Raw genomic sequence first — 24,523 nt, forward strand, 5'->3', positions numbered from 1 at the left:
TTTGGTTTCTGTCTTTTAGCTGTACACAAATCAATCACAAGAACAAAAAAACAGGATATAGGAACAAATGAACAATCTAAACCGACAATATTTGTCACATCTGAGAAAATTATTTTGTGTATTTATCATAACACCATAACAACTTTATTAACTGAACTGGCCAGCAAATTAAAATTTTAACATTCTCATCTGTCACACAAGTGTAAAAAAAACAACAACAAAAAAGAAGTCAGTGTGTAAAATAAAAGTTATCATTCACTTCCTGTATGAATGCCAATAATTTTGTCCACGTGACATTTCCTCTTTCCTATTTTGCCGGCATTCCTTCGCTTTTCACTGCCCGCACGCGTCCAATTACTTTTCACTTTCTGTATGAATCCTGATTATTTTGGTGTAAATGACACGTTTTCCCAAACTTCCCATACATTTTTGCCGATATTTTCCTGGTTTCGTTTCTGTTGTGACCCAATACTTTTGATGCACCAATAATTTGTCAACATGTCACATTTTCTTTCCTTTCTTGTTCAAAACAGAAAGCCGAAATGTCTTATTTCAAACGGAAGAAAACATGATTCAAAGCAAAAACTTCTCTTTTGGAAAGGCGTCCTCAAAATTGCCATTCTTTAAAAATAGACCAAAACTTTTTTTTCTGGTGTTCGCGCGCGCTCGTGTGACAGATCTGATAAAAGGTTCGCGCGCTTTCCAAGTCGTCGGATTCGCGAGCGCTGTAAGTCGCCAAGCACAAGTCCAGCCACGGACGTTCTTCACCTCCGGCGCCCTCCGGTGGACAAAGCGTTTCCAGCGTTTGCTGGATTTGCTCCTGAGCCTGCTGATTGGCTGCCGCGTCCTCCGCCGACACGCCGAAGAAGAATTCCTTGGATCAGAAAAGACAACACGATCGTTGATTGGTCGCGTTGCTGTGGCGAGAACGTGACGTGAACGTCACGTGACGCGACGCCTGCTCCGACTGACCGCGTCTCGCCAAAGGAAGACGTCGTCCAAGGTGTCGTCGGCGGCGTCCTGCAGGCGGAACTTCAGCAGCAGGACGAACTTCATGAGTTGAACGCCGAACGCTACGTGACACACGGAAAAAAAAATGCCGTGGGTTTGAAACATAGAAGGGCCAAAACATGCCTTATGTAAATTAAACGGCACTAAAACAAACAAACACAAAAAAAAAAAACATAGCCATCAGGGGGTGCTAGAACTGCACAAATGGAAATCAACCCAACTTTTTCTTTTTTTTTTTAAACAGATGTGCTGCTTTTAAAATCGCGACATGACAATGACGATATATTGCGGCAGTTTTAATATGGCGATATTGCCGGTATCGTTACATCCCTAACACATACAGGAAGTGAAAATCTGGTTCAGACAAAATTTTGTTGGGATAGGCAGTGGCGATATTGGGCAATTTGAGGAATAATCGGTGTCGGCCTTTTAAAAAAAAATATGATGGACGATAAAAGATGTATTTAAAACTGTCAACCTAAGGGAGATCATTTTTCATTTTTCAGTCCCTGGGAACGCTCAGCACCTTTTTATGATTGTTTGAAATGATAAAGGTATGTAAAAAAAAAAAAAAAAAAAAAACTCAAATGTTTCAAAATTTTGGAAAATTTTACTGGAGAAATTAATTCAGAGCTATTTATTGAAGCTTTCATTTATGATTGTAAAGATGTGCTGATGACTCCGGAAACTCCCTGAACTTTTTGTTCGAATTTTAAAACAAATGTGTATTTTATAATTAAAGAATTAAAAAAAAAATTCTTCCTGAACTTTTTGTTCGAATTTTAGAACAAATGGGTATTTCATAATTAAAGAATATTAATAATAATAAAAAAAAAAGAACAATATGCAAATCTGAAAAGTTGTTCAATAAATTCAACTGGATTTTTTTTAAATCATGTCAACATTTGTTGCCCGTTTACTGAAAATGAATATCGGCTCCAAATATCGGTCATCGGCCTCCTTTGCTGCTAATTATCGGCCATGAAAAAAACATATTGGTCAATCTCTAAGATGTTGTCTCACATATAGGAAGTGAAAGCGAGTAAATGTGGGAATTTGGACAAAAATATTCGGTCACCAGCAGGAAGTGAAAAATGAAGAAATTGTGGACAAAAGTAATGGGACATCCACATGACATGAAAAGTGTGGTTTGGTCAAAAGTATTGGGACGTATCCAGATAGTGAAATGTGAAGAAAATACATGTTAACCATATGTGCAAACGACAAACTGACCTTCAGCGATGACCTTCTCGTCGATGACCTCGCCTCTGTCAACTGTCACTTCCCTGACGGCGGCTCCCTCGGAACATCGCTTGCACCTGACAGACATGCACGGACGCAAACGGGAAGTCGTCATTTGACCTCGTTCTCCTTAAATGTGTCACGGCGGCGGTGAGGTCAGAGGTCCCGACCCGTAGAAGCTCCGCCTGCCGCGGAAGAGGAAGGGCGCGCTCAGGTCCAGCAGGGCCAGGTCGCCTCCGCCTGAGCGCCGGACCGGGACCACGTTGTGGTACGTGGCCGCCAGGTGACGCGCGTCCTGCAGCGTGCAACCTGGAAAAAATATTACAACGAATTTTTGACTTCTTTTCCGATACGACTGTCAAAAAACAAACTGCTCGACGGCGACCAGTCCACTCATATTGATTTTTACCACTGAGGAAGATGAGCTCCTTGCTCCTCCCCTCGGACGTGAGTTGCGCCGACAGGTGAACCTCGATGGTGTGAGCGGCCAGGCGGACCTGCCCCGACAGGGACCAGGGCGGCGAGCCGGCCGGCCCGCTCGGCTCGGCCGACGCGTCCGCCAACACGCTGGCCACGCGCTCGTCGTCGGGGACGTCCTGCCTGGTAGGAGGAAGAGGATGGCCGCACGCTCTTCATCAATGACGTCGCTCAAAACTAAATCAAACTACTGCCTTAGCGCCAGGAGTGTGACGACATATATCGAGAAATCCGGATACTTTTGCCTCCCGATCCATTATCGATACGCCGACGCAAGTATCGCGATATTTGTAGTTAATATACAGCCACTAAAACGGCTCCATTATTCATGACTTATTGAGCAATTACTTGGCGGGCCACTAGGTGGAGCACCTCATAAGCGTGGCGGGGTAATGGACGCAAGTCCTCAGGCGAAGAAGACTATTATTCTTATTACAAATTATTTATTTATTTTTAGTGTTTATTTTTTATTGTTATTTATTATTTTATTTATTATTATTATTATTATTAGTAGTAGTAGTTTTATCGTAGATTATTATGGATTTCTGACCTGACCAATCTATCTGTTATTGCGGTATCGTCTAATGGTGAGCCTTGAATTGCGTATCGCATCGTATCCGGAGGTATGCCGAGGTTCCCACCCCTGATATATCCAGCCACTAAAACGGCTCCATTGTTCATGACTTATTGAGCAATTGCTTAGCGGGCCACTAGGGGGAGCGCCTCATAAGAATGGCAGGAAAATGGACGCAAGTCTTCAGGCGAAGAAGAAGACTCATCAGTGCACTTTGACGTTTATCTCTCCAGCTTTTGCATACGTTTCTATGAAAAATGTGGATTATACCTTCAATTTGAACATTTTAAACCATATTTAATGTTTTGACTTTTGGAAACGCACAATTTCGGAGTAATATTAATATTGATGATGATGATGATGTTTTTGTGTGTGCGTGTTGCATACATGCAGTCGCATTTGCTGCAGTAGAGTTTGAGCGTCCGGTGGAGTCGACGAGGCTCGTAGGATCGCAGTCGGGTTCTGACGTGATGGACGCCGCCCGGCTCGTGACGCTTCAGCTCGCTCAGGCTGACGGAACGAATGTGGTGGTCGCACCTGAGCTCTGGGGGGCGGCACGAGCACAAATAGTTACACATATTTGTTTTGACACAATTTCGGACCTTTTGCAACATTTTAGATTGAGCTGGGTGATACAGCCATAAAATAACAATATTTCCACAAGAAGTCAAATTTTTAGCCCTTCACTTACGGAAAAATAAATAAATAAAATCACGTTAATTAAAATATTTTTATTCCTTAGTTTTTCCTGTTCTCTGATCTGCTTTATTTCTACTGATAAACAAATTTAGAAATGTTTGCTCACGGATTTGGACTGATTTTGCAAGGCCCACAAAATATTGTGTTCTGTTGCTATAAAAACATGGAACCTACCAAAAGAAAGATTACAGTCTCTTCTTTCATCAGGAAAAAAAAAAAAAGTATATTTGTATCTGTTTCGGTTTTGCAGCAATTAGCGTTTGAATATAGCAATGTTTCATCAACATTCACATTCCTGGTGAAAAGACTGGCAAAAAGAGCTTTTGCAACATGGTGCACCCTGGTTGCTCTCTTATACTCTGCTGCCACCTTCTGGCCATTTTTTGTAATAACTACCATCGCTTTAAGCCACCTCTTCATTTCAGAACCTGCATCAAAGCCTTCTGTATGCTCTTGCATTAAAAAAAACAAAACAAAAAAACATCTAAATACGTTTTTGGGAGTGAAGTATTTAAAAACGTATTTACACGTTTTTGGGTTTGAATGAGTTAATATGATTAAAAAAAAAAAGAAACAAATACAAATGAACTGATGTCTTAGTAGGAATAGAAGTCGATAATAGTAGTTGACAACGTGACTCAGTTTCACGACTAAATCGATAAGTTATCAAAACTGATGATGCTTTGGTAAAATAGCTACAGACATGTTTTTAGTTTTTAGAAAAATCAGCACTTTAAATTATGGAAGTTGTTTAAAAACAAAACAAAAAACAATCGACATCTTGAGTCATCATGTTTCATACCTGTGCTGACTTCCATTGAAGATCGACTCACTAAAAATATGAGAGAGAGAGAGAGCGCAAAAATAGTGTTTTACAATATTTGATAAGCAAATTGTCAAAGAGCTTTTATGAAATAAAAGCTTCTTGTGGCCACCAGAGGGCAGCATGCGTCTACAAGCTAAATTGCTGTATTGTGTCGGTAAAACAAACAAACAAACAAAACCAAAAAAAATAAAAAATGGAACTATTCAGTGTATACAGTATACATATATGAATATATACACATGCATCTAGAAACAATTCTTATGTATATTATTAAAGTGATAGTTGATTATTTTTTTTCAGAATGAATTTGATAACTTCCATTATTTTTCATGTACTTGCGGTCACCTGATGATGACATCACCTGTGCTGAGCAAGTAGGTAACGGCCAATCATGGCTCACCTGTTTTCTGGGTGTTGTCAGTAAACTGAGCCGTGATTGGCCGTTGCCTACATGCTCAGCACAGGTGACGTCATCATCAGTCAACAGCAAAAATGACTTTTTAAAGGTACTAATTGTACATGAAAAAATAATGAAGTTACCACATTAATTATAGACAAAATATGAACTTTTTACTGCTGGAAATGGCTCAATGAGTCAGGTATCCCTTTAAATATATAAACATAAAAATATACACAGTGTAAACGTTTTATCGAAACAACCTTCATTAAAATTGATTTTTTTTTTGCAAATATCTAAGTGTAACTAATTATTTTTTTTATAATATGAAAAAAATCAAATCTTAAAAAAAAAAGTGTAAAAGTAAAAGCCTCATCTTTATTCCTTTGTCAACTCAAATATATATTAAAAAAAAGAAATGAAATGAAGTAAAGAACAAGGCCAGCAGATTTATTTATTTATTTATTTTTTACATATTTAAGATTTGATCTACAAGACAGCAAAGGGGTAAAACTTCAAATTTAGAGCTCTTCTCTAAATATGACCAGCTCAAAATTCAACACGTCCAGTACCATGTAATTATGCAACACTATTTATGTTGCGTGCGGCATTTCTTTAGCCTAATTGTATATAACTGTCGTTTTTAATTCTGTCACAATATCAATTAAGAAAAAAAACAAAAACAAAAAAACAACCTCATGTTCTGTGTTCATAATTTTTAGGATTGGAACACCCATGGAACTCGGGGCGTGGAAAGCAAATAAAAAGAGAGGGTGAGGAGAGGATTCTTTCAGAGAGTGAAGGAGTGAATTGTATCTTCTGTCTCCTCGCGAGCCTTCAACTGAGTCTCCTTATCTCCTTTTTTTTGTCGCGTCTAATAAATGTCAAGCGGGTAAACCTGACCGTCATTCTTACCTGGAGACTCTGGAGGCGTGTTCCACACGTCCCACATGGCGGAGTCGTTGACTTCCGAACGCTTTTCCTCGTTGGATTCATGGAAGGCGTCCATCGTCCTGTGGCGGGGGCAAAACAGGAAGTCAACGCCGACGTTCGACACCTTCTGTCGTCTCATATTTTTTGACAAAAAAAATAATAAATATATAATATATTATTGTATAATAATACGAATACTACTACGACTAATAATAATAATGTATATAATAATAAATATAACTAGACTATGTGCAATTTCTGGAGAAATTACGTGGGAATGCTGGAAGCTGAATGCTAAGATTTGAATGCATGTGGAATGCTCATGAAGGAAATGGAGAGATAAATTGTGTGAAAATTACAAAGTTTTAATTGAGGTTGAAAGATAAATGAATATAAAGAACTAAGCCATATCATAGAGTCGATCGATGGTGGGCGTGGCAAGTGGGACTTAGAAAAAGTTCAATGTCAGTCCCATTGAAAGTGAATGGGGGAAAGTTGATATTTTAACATCAAATTGTGCAAGTACCATAATGTAATATGGAATGAGACGATATATTCCCAAGATGGCGTGAATTTTTGAAGCAAGTTGAAATTTGAACAGTGTAAATGGGAAGTATTATGTGGGAGTTGTTTCACGGTAAAAAAGTGAGAATAAAAATCCAAATGACATATGTGCGATGCTTTCAGCATTCCCACAATAAAAATAAATCATATTTCTATATATAAAACCCACCTCCTGAGCTCCTGGACGTCGGGGCTGTTGCCGGGCAGAACGCGGACGCCCCTGCCGTACGCCGTGCCGCCGTGCAGGTGGAAGCAGAGATGGTTGACCTCCTCAACCTGGCTGCTGCTCAGCCCGGGAACCTTGACGGAACCCGGGGTGGCGCGCAAGTTGAAGATCTTCAAGAAGTCTCCGGGCTGGTGGTGGGCGGGGACATTGACAAAGATGCTCAAAATACAGCCTTTTATATACACTTTATGGTTCAATAAATGATATTTAATCACTTTTTTCTTTTTCTTTTTTAGGAAAGTGCGACATCAATAGTTTGCATGTGTTTTACAGAAGTTCAACTTTAGGAAGTTGTAACACCGATCAATATATTGTCTTACTGTAGTAGGAACATCAAAGTGAAGTTTAACTTTTTTGTTTTTGTGGAAACTGCAACTTTAATAGTTTGTCTTCTTTTTCGGGAATGTAAAACATCAATCGTTTGCCATCTTAAAAAAAAAGAAAGAAAGAAAGAAAAGACTAGTGCAACATCAATAGTTCAGATTTTTTTATAAGGTGCAATATTAAGTTTACTTTTCATGAACCTGACAAATGGTTTGTTTTCTTTTTAAGAAGAAGCAACATCAATACTTTATTTTTACTGAAGCCCAACTTTAATAATTTGTCTTATTCTTAGGAAAGTCATCAATAGTTTGTCTTTTTGAAAAAAACTAACTTTAACAATTTATCTTCTTTTTAAGAAAGTGAAAGATCTAGTATGCCTTTTTTAAAAATGGAAATAAAAGCCCAAGAGTTTGTCTTCTTTTTAGGAAAGTCATCAATAGTTTGTCTTATAAAAAAAAAAAAAACTAACTTAAATAGTTTATCTTCTTTTTAAGAAAGTGAAAAATCTAGTTTGCCTTTTTGAAAAAATATGATAAAAGCCCAACTTCAATAGTTTGTCTTCTTTTTAGGAAAGTCACCAATAATTTGTCTGAAAGTGAAACATCTAGTTTATCTTTTTTAAATAAAAATTTAAAAAATAAAAGTCCAACTGCAATAGTTTTTTTCATTTACGGAAGTGAAACATCAGTAATTGCCTTCTCTTAAAAGTAAGAAAAAAGTATAATAATTTGTCTTCTTTTTAGGTAAGTGCAACATCAACATGACAGTCTCCTTTTTATGAAATGTGTGCAAATTCAATAGTTTGTCTTTTGAGGAAAGGTACAACGCCGACAAGTGAACGAGTCGCAAGTGAGCTTTAAATTCCTTCTTTCCTTGCTCACGCCAGCAGATGGCGCCGTGGCATTAAACGTTGCGTGCTGAGCGGTGACTCAGATGCCTGGAGAGGACTTGCTTGCCCCCCCTCAAATGTTTGTCACGACAAGCCTGAAGATGACAGAAACACGTCCTCCTCTTCCTCACATCATCATCATCATCATCATGGTAATTATTGAGTCGGCTGTCAGAGGCGATCAAACCTCGTCCTTCGCAGTCGTACGTCCGTTCGCTTGACGCGTTCAAGGAAGCCGTAAACAAACGTACATGAAGCGTAATCGCATCAGAGCTGAGGAACAGAAGATGAACGTGTCATCTTCAAGCGAGCGTCACGCGCGTTCCTTGCGAGCGTCGAGGCGGGAGGCGCAAAGGCCGGAACGCGTAACTACCGTAAAATGTGCAAGCGCGGTACCTAGAAAGCAGCGGGGGCTTGTCAAGTGACTTCAGTCGCCGCTTATCACCGTCACGTTTGCATTTAAAGCAAAATGTTGTTGTAAATTTGTTCCGACATCACCCGACAACCGCATGAAGTGCTGCCTCCAACAGTGAAAATGTCTTCATTGTCCAGTTCAGTGTGGATGTAAACACACTTGTTGAGTTTGCAAATCCATTTTTTCCCTTTATGTGTTTTCCCACCGCGTCTCCCTGGAGAGCAAAAACGTGTTGAAGCAGCTGAGCGACGATGAGAAAAAGCAGCTGAAAGATTCTCAGGAGTCAACACACGCATGAACAAACTGCACGAGGAGGACAAATAAGAAAAGTCTGGATGTGTTTGATTTCATGCTTGCATGCAGGCGCGTATTTACACGGAGAAAATGTGAGCAAGGAAGAAATAGCACATCCAAAAAAATTCCAAACTAATTAAAACGACCACGTTACACTTTTATACCAAACACAATTGATGTTGTACGTTCTTTAAAAATATATATATATATATGACAATGTATTGACGGATTTTCTTAAAAAGAAGTCAAATTGATGATTCAGTTTCCCATGAAGGAAACTTATATGTTACATTTACATAAAAAGACAAACGATTGATGCTAAACTTTCTGACATAAAGACAACCTATTAATTACGTTACCAAAAAGAAGACAAATTATTTCTGCTGCACTTTCCTAATAAGAAAGCAAACAATTTCTGTTCCACATTCCTAAAATGAAGGTAAACTACTGATGTTGCACCTTTGCAAAAGACATGACACTTTCCTGAAAACATGACAAACTATTAAATGTGGCACCTTCCGAAATTGAAACGATGATACATTAGAGAATATTTATTTTAACAGGGAATTTACAAGGGCCCGACCAATTAAAATTATTGGCCTTCAAACAACTGCCAATTGGCCGATTATTTTCCCCTTAAAATGTTATCGGACAACGACGCTGTGAAAGTACCCTTGAATGCACCATTTTGCTTGCCTAGCATTAGCAACTAGCAAGTGTGTAGTGTATGTTATTCTGTTGTCCTGAAGTGTCCTTTAAACTGTGACACCGCAGTTGAAGTAAACTATAAAACTAAAACACAAAGTTAAGAATTACATTCACTATATATTTAAATTCAAAATATGCTTTGTTTCGAAAACGTAGCTAGGCTAGCGCTAACAGGAAGTTAGCATCGACTTCGGGAGCGTTTCTAGCGCTAACAGGAAGTCAGCAAACGCAAACAGGAAGTTAGCATAGGACTCGGGAGCGTTTCTAGCGCTAACAGGAAGTCAGCAAACGCAAACAGGAAGTTAGCATAGGCTTCGGGAGCGTTTCGAGCGCTAACAGGAAGTCAGCAAACGCTAACACGAAGTTAGTATCGGCTTCGGGAGTGTTTCTAGAGCTAACAGGAAGTTAGCAAGTACGAACAGGAAGTCAGCATCGGCTTTGGGAGTGTTTTTCCTTCAAATAAGGAATATCCACACACAAATCTTACATGTACGCCAGAGATGCACGGCACCACACTGCTCCCAAGAGGCCAAAACGCACCGTAACAGTATTTGTTCTGACCGTTTTTTCCAGTTGCTATTTAATTTAATTTAATCTATTCTTATTTCACTTTGAACGAACCATCAACCAGGCACACAGCAAAAGGTACGCACCATTTTTCTGGTGTACTTTTCCACCTACTCGAGTGGCGCATGTGCGTACTACTTTTCTGTCATTTTCTCTCCCGCCTTCGAGGGATTAAAAGCATTTCCTTTTTTTAAAGGGGGGGGGGCGTCACCGTGAGCGTCGCCACGGCAACTGGAGAATCGCGCAGCGTGTAAGTGCTTTTAAGAGTGTGTGTGTGGTTCGCAGATTTCGGCCTATAAGCGGGTTCAGTGGGGACTACGCTTACTTATAATGAGCAGATTAGGAGGCGTTCGGGGACCGTGGGACGAACCGGGCGGAAAATGTCTTCCCCGCGGCAAACCATTTCCATATTTGGCTGCAACGAGACGCAAACGCTTGATGGCCGACACCTTGTCAGTCGCCCTTTGAGCGACTCGAGTATGGCGACAGTACTTCAAATTCTTAATCTTTGGAAATTGCCAAACCGTCAAGACTTGTGTATTATCCACTCCCCAACCAACAAAAGTAATGGAACAGTAAAGCGAGGTCTTTTCAACTGAGAGTGAAAAACAAGCAATTGTGAAGCTGATCCACGGATGGGAAAGCAAGGAGCTCGTCTGACAGGAAATGAACATCTTCAGATGTGGGATTTGCTTTTTCGAGGTGAAATTAACATGAAAAGCAGAGCGCTGTCGACGGGTGACAAATCAACAATTGTGAAGGCTGGAAAATCGGCTGAGAACGCAAGTGGCCAGTCTGACAGAAAACAACTACATTTGTACTACTCGGATTGGTGAGCAACATGGAAAGCAAATTTGTGGGTGAAAAACGGACAATTGTGAAGCTGAAAATCAGCTCTGAAAGCAAATGGGCGAGTCATGAAAAAAAATGGCCTCCCTGCGGGGTTGTTTCCTCTAAGAGATTAATTTTGTCTGAGAAGACTCCATTTTCACGAGCTGGGTGATGTAGCCAATATGAAAATCAGAAAGCTGTCTACAGGTGAAAAACAAACAATTGTGAATGCTGTAAATCGCCTCGGAAAACGAGGTAGGTAGACGGAAAACTGCTTCCTCCTTTGCAAAGACTAAATTCAAAGTCATTGGAGATGTAACCAACATGAAAAACAGAGAATTATCTACTGGTGAAAAACCCTCAATTGTGAAGCTGATCCTCTGCTCTTAGACCAACGAAAAATGGCTTCCCTTTCAGGTTTGGGATTTACCTGTGAAGATTTCTTTTGTGCTTTTTTGGAAAGGTAACCAACATGGAAATCAGAGATTTGTCTATGGGGGTGAAAAACAAGCAATTGTGAGGCTGATCTTTGGCTCAGACAGAAATGATAAACAATGAATTGTGAAGCTTATCGTCGGCTTGTAGACAATCGCTCAGTCAGGTGTAAAATGGCTTCCTCGTAAGAAGACGTGCTTCTACTGGTGAAAAACAAGCAATTGCAAAGCCGAGAGAAGTTAAAGAAACTGGCCTCGCTCGTTCAGTATTTTGGGATGAAGCGATTTTGCATGCGTATGACTGTTTTCTCACCCCCCATGATGCCTTTCACCTCAACACAGGCAGCACCACTCGTGTCACTTCACTTCTTCTGGCTGCCTTTTTTTTTTTTTTTCTCTCTTTTGGAGAAAAGCGCCGGCGGGCCGACATAAAATCTCATTTAGCTCGTAGCCCCGCGCTCGCCGCACAGGAAACAGAGGAGGAGGAGGCGACGCTGCGCATTAGCTCAGCGGAAATACTTGAAAAACAAAAAACAAGCCGCATCAGCCCGACAGCATTCGGGTGACACAGAAACACAGAAACGGAACGGCGCCCGTCTGATCAAGCGTGAGCGATTAACTGCAATAATGAGCGACAGCCGCCGGGGCCCCGACGCAGATGCGCGAGAACCACAGAAAAAGAGAGAGAGAGAGAGAGAGAGAGAGAGAGAGAGAAACAGAGAGAGAAACAGAGAAAAAAGAGTGAGTGAAAGAAATAGAGAGAGAGAGAGAGAGAGAAGAGAAAGAGAGAGTGAGAGAGACTGAGTGAGAAAAAAAGAACAATAAAGAGATGAGAAAGAGAGAAAGTGAGAGTGAATAAGAGAGAGATAAAGAGAATGAGAGCAAGAAAGAGAAAAAGAGTGAGTGAGTTGAGAGAAAGAAAGAGATAGAGGGAGAAAGAGAGAAGAGAGAAAGAGAGAGATAAAAAGAAAAGAGAGCGAGTGAGAGAAAGAAATAGAGAGAGAAAGAGAGAAAGAGTGAGTGAGAAAGAGTACAAGAGAGAGAGGGAGATGAAAAAGAGAAAGTGAGAAAGTGAATAAGAGAGAGAGATAAAGAGAATGAGAACAAGAAAGAAAAAGAGAGTGAGTTGAGAGAAAGAAAGAGATAGAGGGAGAAAGAGAGAGAGAGAAAGAGAAAGAAAAAGAGAACGAGAGCAAGAGAGAGAAAAAGAGAAAGAGAGAAAGAAAGAAAGAGAGAAAGAAAGAAAGAAAGAAAGAAAGAAAGAAAGAAAGAAAGAAAGAAAGAAAGAGAAAAAAGAAAGAAAGAGAGAACGAGAGCAAGAGAAAGAAAGAGTGATTGAGAGGGGAACGTTTGAATGCTTGAGCATCTGTTGACTTGGACGTACTTTCCCTTTCAGACGTTCATTCAAGTGCGCGATTATTTTTGTTGCAGCAATCTGATCCGTAACGAAGCTCGCCCTCTCAAAAGCGGTGCCGTGTCATTAGCGCCACCTTGGAGGTCCGCAAGCGGCCAATCAAAAATCAGCAACACGTTGATTACTCGCGGTGGGACGTTGATTCAAAAAGGCCGACACACGCTGGGACAAAAGCTCAAAGAGTTCTCGGGACGAATAAATGAATGAAGGTCGTCGTCCAAGCGAATGGTTGGGACCAAATTTGTCCATTTCTCGGCAAATGGAGCCAAACTCGCTTTTTTTTCTTGGTGATGTCACAAAAGCGGTCGGCGGATTGATTGAGCCGGCGGGGTCAAAGCAATTCCAACTTTCGAGGGCGAGGAACGAGCTTGTTAAACACAGCCGTGGTGGCGTAAGAGAGGTGCGCGTGTCTCTGATGTGACTTTGCAACTTGCCACAAAGGTCATTTACGCCTCGGAAGGAAGCGAATAAAGACGGACGGATGCGCTTCTTCCGCACCTCTACCATACACGCACGTTGTGGATGTGTGAAAGTCCACTTGTTTTGCAAATGGAGTCTCTCAGTTTGAAAATAACAAGTGAAAGAAGTCAGCAGAGTTTGAATAACGTGTTGGAAATTTGCCCAAAATGGCTGCTTCAAAGCAAAATGGCCGCCGCCTTGATTAATATATTTCGGGGATGTGTCCTTTGGTGCTTCCTCTCACGATAGACGATGTGACGTTCACCCAATTTCATGTTGATCGGCAAAAGTGACGTCAAGAGCATTTTATTATGATTATTAACTGATCATTGACTGGCAGCCATTTTGTCTGAAGCAACCCCCTTCGCTCCCAGCTTTTTTACGAGATTTGGACTGGTTTTGCAAGGCCCACATAATATTGTGTATTATTGCTATAAAAACATGGAACCTACCAAAAGAAAGATTAAAATCTCTTCTTTCATCAGGAGAAAAAAAAAAAAGTATATTTCTACCTGTTTCCATTTTGCAGCAACTAGCATTAGAATATAGCTCAGTTTCATCATTATTCACATGGCCTTTGTTGATCTCTTATACTCTGCTGCCACCTGTGGCCGTTTTGGTAAATTACTACCATTTTTTTTTCATCCGTTTACTGCAGTTGAGAGGCTGCATCGAAGCCTTCTGTATGCTCTAGCATAAAAAAATATATAAGTCCATCTTTGGGACACAGTACATTTAAAATAGAACGTATTTATACGTTTTTGCCATTAAATGAGTTAATGGCAAATCATTGAAATCATCAAATTAGACAATGTAGGTAAAAACAAAAAAAGGTGTGCACCTATAGCATATCCATCTGTCTAGGACAAATAAAATACTTTTTTTTTTACCAGGAAACACCCACTTGCGAAAATGAGCGCACCCCCTGTAAAATGCGCCGAAAAGAATCCAAATGTGCATTCGAAAGCACAAACTGAACTCATCTTGGAGGTCTTGTTGACTTGCTGTTATCTTTCATTCCAAAGGCTTTGCAGCAGAACCCAAGAAAGATTTAAAAAATGGGGTGAAAAAAAAAAACCCTGGAGGATTGCGAGTCCATCTGATAAAAGCAGCGCTTAGTCAGCAGGTTTCAGACGAGAGACAATCCCTCCGTGTCTCGCGGCGGCTCAGCACAGAGCAGCTTTATTTACCCGCCCGACAGTCGATTGCTGCTCGTTGCCACTTCGACCGTCTTAACTTCCCTCATACACGACAAACCACCTCTCCATTTTTTTTGTACAAACAGCCGATTAAAGACGTGTTTTTTTGTTTTTTTTGTCATGTACACCAGTGTTCATTTTGACAAGAAATTTTAACTTAGTTTTAGTTATAATCTTCTAACAAATATTAATTAAAAGTTTTAGTCATAATTTTAGAGCAATTTTAGTTGACGAAAAAAAGAGCTATTTTATTTGACGGATAAAGAGCAATTTTAGTTGACGAAAAAAACAAAAACAGCAATTTTAGTTGAAAAAAAGCTATTTTATTTAACAGATTAAGAGCAATTGTATTTGACAAAAAAAAAAAGCAATTTTAGTCGACGAATAAAGAGCAATTGTAGTTGACAAATAAAAGAGCAATTTTAGTCGACGAATAAAGAACAATTTTAGTTGATGAAAAAAAAGCAATTTTAGTCAACAAAAAAAAAAAAGCAATTTTAGTCAATGAATAAAGAGCAATTTTAGTTGACAAATAAAAGAGCAATTTTAGTTGACGAATAAAGAGCAATTTTAGTTGTATTTTTTTAATTTTATTTTTTTAAAATGTGAACTATTATTGTTTGATTGTTTCTGTGCTTTTGTTTTAGTGACAGGAATTCTGACCTTGAGCTGCTGTGCGGACTGCACGTGGTTGTCGTAGACCAGCACGTTGGCGATGAGCTTCTCGTGCTCCTCGGAGAAGGAGGTCGGACCCTCCACAATGTTGGAGTCCACCGTCACTTTGAGCAGAGCGTGAGGGCACTGGGTGCCATCCCACACCTGCAGGAGGAAAAAAAATATATATATATATATACAAAAAAATTTGTGACAAATGATGATGACGTGATCAATTCATCAAAAGAGCCACACAAGAGAAAAAAATAAAAAATAAATAAAAAAATTTTAACATTAACTCGGCTGCGCCCAAAAACCTATAAATACGTTCTATTTTAAATGTATTAAGTGTCCCAAAGACGTATTTATACGTTTACGTTTTTTTTTATTTTTTATTTTTTTATGCTAAATCATACAGAAGGCTTTGATGTAGCCTCTCAACTGCAGAGAATGGGTGGAAAAAGATGGTAGTAATTACAAAAACAGCCAGGAGGTGGCAGCAGAGTATAAGAGATCAACCAAGATGTTTCTCAACAATTCTAAGCAGATTTGTGAATAATGATGAAACTTATTGTAACGATATTGTAATGTATGGAAGAGGATTAGGGACAGTGAAGAGAGAAAAAAAAAAAAGTTTGGCAGGATTCTCACTTTATTCTCAGAATTCACACATTAATGTCAGAATTCTGACTTTATTCTCAGAAATCTGACTTTAAAGTCAGAATTCTGACTTAAGCCAGGAGCGACTTATGTCAGAATTCTGAATTTAAAGTGAGAATTCTGAGAAGAAAGTGAGAATTCTTGCTTTAAAATCAGAATTCTGACTTTATTCTAACTTTAAAGTGAGAATTCTGACTTAAGCCGGGAGCGACTTGTGTCAGAATTCTGACTTTAAAGTGTGAATTCTCATGCGAGAATTCACACTTTAAAGTCAGAATTCTGAGAATAAAGTCAGAATCCTGACTTGAGTCGCTCCCGGCTTAGGTCAGAATTCTGACTTGAAAGTCAGAATCCTGCCAAACTTTTTTTCTCTCTCTCTCTCTTCACTGGCCCTAATCCTCTTCCGTACTAACGCTAATTGTTGCAAATCGGAAACAGATAGAAATAGTTTTTTTTTTGTTTTTGGGTTTTTTTTCCGAGCGGACCAACGCAAACAAGCCTCTTACCCTGAGCAGCGTGCAGGTGGAGTCGACGGGCGCCTTGGCGAGCAGCTGGCAGGTGAGGTCGAAGTACATTTTGGGCTGGGCGGCGGACAGCGCCACGCTCACGTCCGGCGCCAGCAGATCCTGTGCGGCCAGCCAGGAGCGCAGCTCCGTCACCATGCGGCGGTCCTCCTCGCCGAAATGGAAGACGCGGCTGGAGCTCCGAGGCTCCATGTCGGCGCCCACCATCCCGCTGAAGGTCAGCGCGTTAAAGCCGAAGGTGGTGACCAGCGTGAGGGAGTCTTTGTAAGGCTGCGTCTGCGCGCGACCCACCGCAGCAAAAGGACGTGAGCAGAAGCGACAAGACTGCGGCTTGAACTCGTCAACGGCGACAGATGCGGAACCTTGACTTTGTGCAAGCGCACGATGTCGCCGATCTGGAATATTTGCGGGTGCGACTCCATTTTGGGGCAGAAAATGGAGCAGCTAATCTTTTGCTCGGATTGATCAGTGATCTTCAGGCTGGAGCACAGGTCTGCGGAGAGGACACAAACACGCACTTGCTCATTTCATCAGACGTCTGTTGGTTTTTGAAAACTTACCTCCAACAAGTACAGAAGAGGATTAGGCCAGTGAAGAGAAAGAAAAAAGTTTGGCAGGATTCTCACTTTAAAGTCAGAATTCTGACTATGAGCTATGAGTGAGTGTTTTTTTTTTTTGCTCAGGCTATGTATGTGGCATTTAAGTTGAACAAAAGGCTATGAGTAGCTTTTTTTTTGCACAAGCTTTGTTGCATTTTTGTTATGCAAAAGCCATAAGTAGTATTTTTTTTGTATAAGCTATGAATGGCATTTAAGTTGAGCAAAAACTGAGTATTTTATTTATTTTTTTGCACAAGCTTATGTGGCATTTAAGTTATGCAAAAGATATGAATAGCTTTTTTGTAACATGCTATGTTAAATTTATTTATGTTAAAACTGATTAAAAATTATTGTACGTTATCGTCTGAACATTTTGCACAAGATCATTTTTTGAAAAAATGAATCTTGTTTAACTGTCTTTTTTAACTTTTGATTAAAATCGATTAAAATGGTAATCGTCCAGAATGACAGAAACTTTTTTTGGGCCATATCGCCCAGCCCTACTTTAAAGTAAGAATGAAATGACCTGATCCGCGGCTCTTGAAGGGCTGCTTGAAGAAGACCACCACGCCGTAAACGTTGACCACGACTCCCGGTGTCAAGTTGCCCAGCTTGACGTACGTGTACTTTGGCGTGCTGGAAACCTGCACGGGGGGGAAATGACAAAAAGAAAGCATGTGACATCATGACACTCAATTCAATGTCACCATTTGCTCGCAGCTGCGTTTTCTGACCGCAGCTGGGGGCAAGAGATTTTCCTTCGGGGCTTCTTGTGGAGTTGTGAGGTCACCAGGTGGACGGGGACACACCTGAAGCACACAAGAGACATCATTTGTGGTTTTATGTTTTTTTCTGCAATATTTGTGCACGTATGTTGCCATCGTATTTCAAGATCGATTATCATTTCGAAGGAAAACGAAAGCACTTCATCGTTAATCCGTTGTTACTGGTAGCAGCAAAACTGGAGACGTTTTTGCGATGTTGACGAATGTCCGTCCCGAACCAAATTCCAGTTAAGTTGCTCACGCGGATGACGGCTCGCTCGCCCGACAGCAGCAGGTTGAACGGATGCCGTCTGTCCTTCCTGGCCGTGGGAGATTTGCCCACCGTGAAGCCCGACGCCGTCACCGCGTCCTGCCGGGGGAAAACGCAACATGTGTGAAAGATTTGGCGGACAATAATAATAATAATAATAATAATAATAATAAATCTAGCAATTATTTTTGGGATTAATCTGATTTCTAAAAACAAACAAAAAAAAACATTTCTTTTACATCCATCCATTTATTCAAAAGAACAGCGAAAGAGCACAAAAGTCACAAACTGATTATGACTCAAGCAAGAATTTAAATAAAAGCAGACATTTGGAAATGTCTTCTTTTGAACAAACGGAAAGATTGTCAGAGCGTATTTATTGACGAGAGGCTGAAATTCCCACGATGTGGACAATCTGAAGCTTAAAAAAAATAAAATAAAATGTTGCCAAACTGTTAAACGATTGTCAAGCTAGCAGTTGATTAATTTGATAATGAATTTGTTGTCGATTCTTGGATTAATTGTTGCAGGTCTAAAATAATATCAGTAAATTAATAAGAAGTAGGCGAGTGAATAAATAAATACATAAATAAGTAGACTAAACATCAAACAATTATGATAAGATTGAATTATGAAGCGATACAAAAAATATTCCCTCAATTATGATCGAACATAGTTGCACTTTTTGGTATGAAACGTGCTATACAAATAAAGATGGATTGGTTGATAACACTAATTACATTTTATGATACAATTCACCTCCAATTACAATCCAATCTGATCAACTGTCAATTATGATGCGATACAATACTGCACAATTATGATACGATTAATTCTCATTACGACGCGATATATGAGATGATTCCCGTCACACAAAAAAAATAAAAAAAATTAAAAATCGGTTTGGACTCCAGATTCGATTCAAACCTGACAGGTCAAAACTAATACTTGACAATTCCAGGGGGAAAAAACCCCAAAACCGGTTCCGATGAAACGAGACGTACCCCTCGATTGACAGCCTGCGAGAAGTCGCTGGCCAGCATCCCCAGCAGGACCACGTTGATGGACGACGTCTCCTGCGGACCGCACTTCTCCTCTGACAAACAACAACAACACAAAAAGTCATTTCCAAGCTGCTTGTCCAAAAAAAAAAAAAAAAAAAAAGTCACGTCAGTCCAAATGTTGCACCTTCGATTGTGGCCTTCAGGATGAAGTCGTGACTCGCTGACGGCACCAGCGGACCTTTGTGGACCACTCGGCCCTGGATGCAAACACGCACAATCAATCTCTTTTTGTCTTAAACGATGATTATTTTTCTCTTTCTGTGTATTAGGGCCATGTATATATGTATTAGAGATGTAACGATGCTGGCAATATCGCGATATGGCGATATTAAAGCTGCCACAATATATTGTTGTCGTCACATCATGATATTAAAAGAAGCACTTTTTTTTTTTTTTTTTTTAAGTCAGGTTGATTTCCATTTGTGGAGTTCTAGTACCCTCTGGTTTTTGTTTTTACTGTAGTTTAATTTTACAAGGCATGTTTTGGCCCTTTTTTGTTTCAAATCCACGTTACTGGTCAGATGAAGCGGAATGTAAAGTAAGTGCCTCAATATTATGCATTATTAGAGATTGTAGGTTGTTATTATGCATTGCTTTTATGTACAAAAGCACAATATTGGGGATTTTTTTTTAGTATGAACGCTTTTTTTTTTTTTTGTTATAATATTGTGCCAACCTACCCACAGTATCGTGATAATTACCATATCGCGGCCTTCAGGTCATGATAATATCGTATCGTGATGTTTGGATATCGTTACATCTAGGGCTGCGCAATATATTTAAAAAATATCGATATCGCAATATGCATATCGCAAAAGACATGCAATAAGTTTCATACGGAATTTTTACGCTTTTATTTGAATTTGACCAGTCAGCCGCCTAAACGAAAATGTGCAGCGCCATCCAAAAACAATAAAAAAAACAATATTGTGCTTTTGTACAATACAGCAATGAAAAATATTATAAAAATATTATTTTATATAAAAAAAAATATATATATATACGTGTGAACCAATAAAAACTAAATAAAAATAATAATGAAAAAATAAATAAATAATCAATATTGTGCTTTTGTGAATCAATTAAAAAAACAAATAAATAAAATAATGAAAATAAATACAAAAATCAATATTGTGCTAATGCAAGCACACATCGAGTTCCTCGACATATTAACTCAAGCAAATTACCTTCCCCTTTATCTGACCATTAGCATGGATTTGAAACATCGAAGGGCCAAAGCATGCCTTGTGAAAATTAAACTGCACTAAAAGAAAACTGCACAAATGGAATCAACCCGACTTTTTTTTTTTTTTTAACAGATGTTTTACTTTTAATATCGTGACATGACGACAACGATATAACTTGGCTTTTTTAATATCACGATATTGCCGGTATCGTTACATGCCTAGCAATTAACTAACTCCTTATTTGAAAACCCTACCGAAAAGTATTGACACCAAAATCCAAGTACGCTACACATATTTCTCGTAAGTTACTGATTTTTTTTTTTTAATGCAAATCTGCCACTTTAAAAACTAAATTTGTGAGTTTTTTTTCTCTGAATATTAAGAAAAAAAGAAAAGAAAAAGATATTCCTATGTGTCCCTAATGTGCCGTTGTGCAGAAAGGCTGCAACACCTTGATGGAGTGATGGCTGTGGTCGCGGTCGGTGCTGATATGCATGATTGGAACGATCGTCAGGTGGCCGCCTGGCTCCGCCCCGTCCGCCAACACAATGACAGGCATGGTGGTATCAGCAGCCTAATAAAAAAAATAAAAAAAAACAACGAAAAATAAACATCAGTTTGATCAGGTATCATTTCTGGACGATGTTTTGCGTACATTCATCTTCCAGGGTTTTTTGCTGGCTCAAATTGAGGCAGAGGTGGTATCACCCTGACAGCCGATACCGATACCGATCTTATTTTAAGGTATCGGTACTCGCGGCGGTGACCGATACCGTTATGGGCCGCGCCCTCCTGCAGCCATTTTACAATCACGGACTAGAAATTAGAAATTAATACAAATTAGGTCTGCATATATCAAAAAATATATATATATTGATATCGCGATATTGACCCAATGCATATAATGATATTGGCAAAATGCATATTGCAAATACATGCACTAAGTTTTATGCTTTGATCTGAATTTGGCCAGTCAGACTTTAAGTAAAATATGCACCGCCATCCAATAATTGAACATTATCAAGAGGTAATTACAATTAATTGTTTTTATGACTTTAGCGATGGCCGCGCAACCAGGAAAATCGGCGTGTGCAACGGTTGCTCCATGATTTTAATTAGGAAAGTGACGATATATCGATATGGCGATAAATGGTGATACTTTGTCTCCCGATGGATTATCGATACGCCTACGTAAGTATCGCGATATTTGTAGTTAATATTCAGCCACTGCAAAAAAGAATGAAATATATCAACACAGACCAGCCAGCCTCCGCTTTTGAAGGCACAGCAGATGACGTCTTATCAGCAAAAAGGGGCTTAAAAACACCAAAGTGGGACTGGAGGGGGAGAATGTGTCACAGTTTTTTGTTTTTTTTGGGAGAGTAACCCAGGAAAGTGTTCCCAGCAGGTAGCGCGTGGCTTCCTGTCAGACTCGCTTAGCTCCAGCGTGAGCGGCGTGTGGTGGGGAACAGCCTGCCGGGCAGACGCCACGTTCGCCGGCGCGGAAAAAAAAAAAAAAAAACATTAACGGGATGAACCTCGCTTGCTTTGGAGTGCGGCAGAGGAGCCGGCAGGCGGAATTAAGTGGAAGGAAGGAAGGAGTCATTCCGGAGCTGAGCTGAGCGACTTTGACCTTCCGGATTCTTCGAGTCGAATCACTCGCTCGGTTTGGCTTCAAAACAAAAAAACACAAACTCACCGGCCCATTCCTGACCACCTTTGGATACCATGTAGGTCTAGTCTACCGCTGATGTTTATTGGTTCAGTTTGCACTCGATATTGTAAATGGATGAATGGAAAAATAATAATAGAATAGCACAACATCAGGCCCCCCCAAAAAAAGACACGGGCCCACCAGGCTTCTGCCCTGTACGCCAGATGGCCAGTCCGGCTCTGGTTATTTCTGTGGAACTTGATGCAAGTTAACTTAATACTAAAACTAAAACAAAAAAAATTGTAGCTTTGAATTTTTATTTTATTTTTTTAATAAAATAAATAAATAAATAAATAAAATGTGGTTTTCCTTCAACCATCTCATTTCAGGTTCCATGCTGTCTGTGAAATTCATTTTATTTTATTTGTGTATACTATTCCAGAGATGAGCTGTCTGCAAGCCGCAATGCATTCTGGGTAGCGACGCAAAAAAGACTGTCACAAGCCAAACTTATACAAAATAAAACCCCGTTTGATATCAGTCTTGTGCACCAGCTGTAATATGACACACTTATAAACACATATCATTTGGGAATATAGAGACTAACTACTCTAAAACAGCCTTTTTTTAAAAAACAAAAAACAAAAAACAACTTTGAAGGGATGCTAACGTTCGACGAGGTGACGTCATGAATAGGAAAAGCGGTTGAACTGTCGTCAGGTTGTGTGAGGCGGTTTTGTATGTTCGACACATGCCGAATGTGGATGTGAAACCGAAAGGATTTGAAAATGACGACAAATCTGTTGTAAAGTGCCAGTCGAACGTGCACAGAGTTGAGGAAAACGAAAAGAGAGGACATTTTGCATGAACTCTGGCGCTTTTTGTGGCGTGATAGCGACTAAACGGTCGCCAACACGAATGACTCACAAAACAGGACGTCGGTACGAGTTAGTGGACATGTGGAATAATATTCAAGTGATAAAACTTACCTTTTAATTTTTATTTCCCCTCCCGGCTTTACTTTCGAACTGGCTGGCTGAAAACATGCGCATGCGTACTAGGAAAATGCGGAAGCTGCACAAACGCGCATGCGCGAAACATCTACTCGTTTTCAAGTGGGTGACGTTGTCTTTATTGTTACCGAATCCAAACATTACATTATGAAATATTTTAAATTATTACTTCGTTGAAAAAAAAAAAGTTGCTTTCATTCCATAAAGAAAACACAAATCTGGGAGAGGATTTGAGACATTTTTGTTTTTGTTTGTGGCATAAAGAATGGTCAAATTAATTAAATATTCAAATTGGTTTGTCATTTGGGTTACTAAATAACTCATTAAATCAGACCAAAATTGTTTCGCGATTATACATTCAAAGAATAAATGAGATATTGTTTCTCTGTCATTTCCACAGAAGGAGCAAAAACTAATATAACATTTGAGTATCATATAATTAGCTGGGTCAATATTATGCAAAATATATATGTAATACACATTAAAAAAGAACGAAAACTAATAGCAGAACTAACTAAAACTAAGTATTTATTAAATAACTAAGACTAATAAAAACTAGCAAAACCATGAAAACTAATTAAAACTAAATAAATTTAAAAAACAAAATTCAAAATGAAATAAAAACTGACTAAAATGAAAATTCCAAAACTATAACGACCCTGGTTAAAAGACTTTTTAATAATAATAAAATAAAAAGAAACTAAATAATAATAAAATACACAATAAATAATAACAAATAAATAAAAATTAAAAATAATTCATAATATAATAAAAATAATATAAACAAATAGATTGTATGCTATTTTAAGATATAAATATAACTATATATACATATATATATAAATACAAAATAATTAATATTAATAAGAAAACTAAGCTCATGAGTCTTCTTCGCCTGAAGACTTGCGTCCATTTTCCCGCCACTCTTATGAGGCGCTCCCCCTAGTGGCCCCACCAAGTAATTGCTCAATAAGTCATGAACAATGGAGCCGTTTTAGTGGCTCCATAATGTTAACTACAAATATCGCAGACATGTCAATAATCTAACGGGACACTAAGTATCACGATATCGATATATCTTCAAGCTTCAAAATGGTTGAATATGTACCATTGTTTTATCGGTCCTTCTGGTCTGCGATTCTGGCAAACGGATAAAAAAAAAAATGCTGGTCTTTAACAAGCAGCGCTTTTGGCCTTGTCGTCGTGTGAATGGATTGCACAGCCGGCCGTGAGTTCACAAGCGTTTCATTAGGTTGAAGAACAGCAAACAAACACTCACCCTGTGACGGAACGCATGGTTGCGTTCGCGAGAGGCTCATCGTCACTCAGCGCTAACGACTTTCTCCCATCACAGCGGCGACTTTGGTCCGCCGCTGCCCGGTGGCGATCCAGCGTGAAGAATGTCCCTAATAAAAGGGCACAACTCGAAGCCAGATGGAAACGCCGATTCCTTCCGATTGTTCTTGCAACCTTGTGGGGAGGCGCGGCGGTCGTTTATGACGCCACGGTGTGGATAGACGCGATTCACACAAAAAAAAAAAGAATTGTTACGATACGAAACATTTTACCGCCAGACGTAGATATCGTGATAAATGGTGATACTTTGTCTCCCGATAGATTATCGATATACCTATACGTAAGTATTGTGAT

General features: G+C 39.4%; 1 protein-coding gene across 2 annotated transcripts; it reads right to left on the reverse strand.

The window, feature by feature from the left end:
• Positions 1 to 109: 109 nt before the first annotated feature.
• Positions 110 to 22,939, reverse strand: pot1 (protection of telomeres 1 homolog). 2 transcript variants are annotated; one of them, XM_077517780.1, is made up of 19 exons: positions 22,850 to 22,939; positions 20,658 to 20,780; positions 19,144 to 19,216; positions 18,960 to 19,051; positions 17,947 to 18,054; positions 17,655 to 17,729; positions 17,447 to 17,564; positions 16,684 to 16,814; positions 16,304 to 16,597; positions 15,147 to 15,302; positions 6,893 to 7,077; positions 6,142 to 6,239; positions 4,806 to 4,835; positions 3,692 to 3,848; positions 2,663 to 2,853; positions 2,424 to 2,562; positions 2,245 to 2,330; positions 973 to 1,073; positions 110 to 874 (listed from the first exon to the last, which is right to left on the reverse strand). In XM_077517780.1, the coding sequence occupies exons 2-19, from the start codon at positions 20,763 to 20,765 to the stop codon at positions 608 to 610; spliced, it is 2,409 nt and encodes an 802-aa protein (XP_077373906.1). In that variant the 5' UTR covers positions 20,766 to 20,780; positions 22,850 to 22,939; the 3' UTR covers positions 110 to 607. The 2 variants fall into 2 exon arrangements, with proteins under 2 accessions (XP_077373906.1, XP_077373907.1); XM_077517781.1 differs by lacking the exon at positions 4,806 to 4,835.
• Between the last annotated feature and the right edge of the window lie 1,584 nt (positions 22,940 to 24,523).

This window comes from Festucalex cinctus, chromosome 3 (assembly GCF_051991245.1).
Source record: "Festucalex cinctus isolate MCC-2025b chromosome 3, RoL_Fcin_1.0, whole genome shotgun sequence".
Classification (NCBI taxonomy): domain Eukaryota; kingdom Metazoa; phylum Chordata; class Actinopteri; order Syngnathiformes; family Syngnathidae; genus Festucalex; species Festucalex cinctus.

Excerpts from the sequence above, each read along its gene's own strand:
- pot1 (XM_077517780.1), bottom strand. The coding sequence starts at position 20,765 with ATGCCTGTCATTGTGTTGGCGGACGGGGCGGAGCCAGGCGGCCACCTG. Across the intron at positions 16,598-16,683 it reads TGCGCTTGCACAAAGTCAAG|ACGCAGCCTTACAAAGACTC; the intron begins GTTCCGCATCTG and ends GGTCGCGCGCAG. Across the intron at positions 4,836-6,141 it reads CACGCCTCCAGAGTCTCCAG|TGAGTCGATCTTCAATGGAA; the intron begins GTAAGAATGACG and ends TCATATTTTTAG.